At 32.2% G+C, this 1,836-nt stretch overlaps 1 protein-coding gene across 1 annotated transcript; it reads left to right on the top strand.

Moving 5' to 3' along the window:
- Positions 1-462: 462 nt before the first annotated feature.
- LOC112903902 (adiponectin receptor protein-like) lies at positions 463-1,290 on the top strand (the record flags this gene model as incomplete). Its single annotated transcript, XM_025973513.1, has 1 exon — positions 463-1,290. A coding segment is annotated over one exon (744 nt), but the record flags the coding sequence as incomplete, so codon positions are not given.
- Between the last annotated feature and the right edge of the window lie 546 nt (positions 1,291-1,836).

The following is a 1,836-nucleotide window of genomic DNA, read 5'->3' as shown; positions in this document are numbered from 1 at the left end:
CATTGATGTGTTAATGAAGTAAAATAAAAAATATTGCGAGAAAATTGAATATTGCTAATCTAAAATAACAATGGGATCACATCTAAATATTATTATACAGGGTGGTCTATTAAGCCCGCCTTTCTCTTTAGCCGTTGAAATTGAAAGAAAATGTTTCCAATAAAAAATGACCCTAATCAAGTAATCCATCTGCAGAAAATAACTTCAGAGTTGACGGACTTCCGGATATACCGGAAGTATATATCAGCTGCCTTATTTTAAATGAAACACCTTGTATATTAATGATTTACAACAGGGTCTGAAGAGACTGATCATTACTTCTCATGTGAAGTTACTCACTATAAACAATGATTCGCGCTGGAAAACACGGGTTTAACGGACTGATCCTACGTACTACATATAAAATCACATATTTAAGCAGATTCTTCTTTAAATTGTATGTCTTGACGTGTGCGTCCTAATCATACGCTGCATGTGGAACGGCACTTAAAAGAGAACATTTTAAATAATGAATTTGAAGTTAGCTTACAACATAACGAGAATTTACTCAATAATGGAATTATCTGTTGTTTTATTTCGATAGAACACTACATAAAGCATACAAAGCAAGCTAGTATATCTTTTCATAAATTCTCCCAAAATCATCCATGTTTAACATTTGCTAGAATATTATCATCCTCATTCTTTGCAGTATTCGCGATATTGATTTTGTTTATTGTTTTAGGTTCGTTTGTTCCATGGCTTTATTATGGCTTCTATTGTCATTTCCGTCCAAAGGTCGTTTATTTATCAGTTGTTTGTGTACTCGGCATAACGAGCATAATGGTTAGCTTGTGGGATAAGTTCTCGGAGCCAGCGTGGCGACCTTTCAGAGCAGCAGTTTTTATGACGTTCGGCTTGTCAGGAATTGTACCAGCAATTCATTATGGAGTAGTCGAAGGCTGGTTCAGCAATTACATGAGTCAAAAGTCGTTGGGTTGGCTCTGTCTAATGGGTTTGTTATACATTATGGGTGCACTTATGTACGCGCTTCGCGTGCCTGAGCGCTGGTTTCCAGGCAAATTTGACATTTGGTTCCACTCACACCAGATTTTCCATATGTTTGTTTTGGGGGGTGCTTTCGTTCATTATCACGGTATCACTGAAATGGCTATGCACCGAGTTACAGTTGGACAATGTGAGATACCCGACATGTTAGTTTATTAAAATTGGGGTGACATATTGAATAATGGGATTTTTATGTATATGTTAATTTTATTGTAAATTGTTTCAGTAAATTAGGAAATTTTAGTTTTGTTGTCTTTATATTGCTTGCTGTATAAAGCATAATAATGCTAATTCTGTATCTATTTCTTAAAATTCTATCCTTTATAGTTACAATGAAAATTATTTACAACTGCTTTATTTATGAATTGAATAAAAGTATAAAAAAATACTCTCGTAAATTGCTTCATTTTTAGACATGCATATATTAAAAAATTATAAAATTTGATAAAAGATAGTTTTTTCTTCTTGTTTATGTTAGATTATTTGATGTGAAATTTTGTATTTTTGGGATGATATTGTATTTTAGCATTGTTTATTTTTTTTAATACATACGATACAAGCAACTGTACTGATCAGTTAAAACATTGTGATACCCAATTGATATATCACTTCTTTTTAGTTAGTAATGCTTTTGTTATTATTATTTAATTAGCCGTTGAATGAGACTGGGCTTTGAATACATACATACAATGGAGCATATGGGAGATATATATTGTACATCATTCTGTGTCTACCTAGTGTATTTGATGTTTCTTATTACACGAATTGTGAATATATTTAAATTAAAAA

Source organism: Agrilus planipennis, unplaced genomic scaffold (genome assembly GCF_000699045.2).
Source record: "Agrilus planipennis isolate EAB-ADULT unplaced genomic scaffold, Apla_2.0 scaffold49, whole genome shotgun sequence".
Taxonomy (NCBI): domain Eukaryota; kingdom Metazoa; phylum Arthropoda; class Insecta; order Coleoptera; family Buprestidae; genus Agrilus; species Agrilus planipennis.
This window is presented reverse-complemented; position numbering and strand designations above follow the sequence as displayed.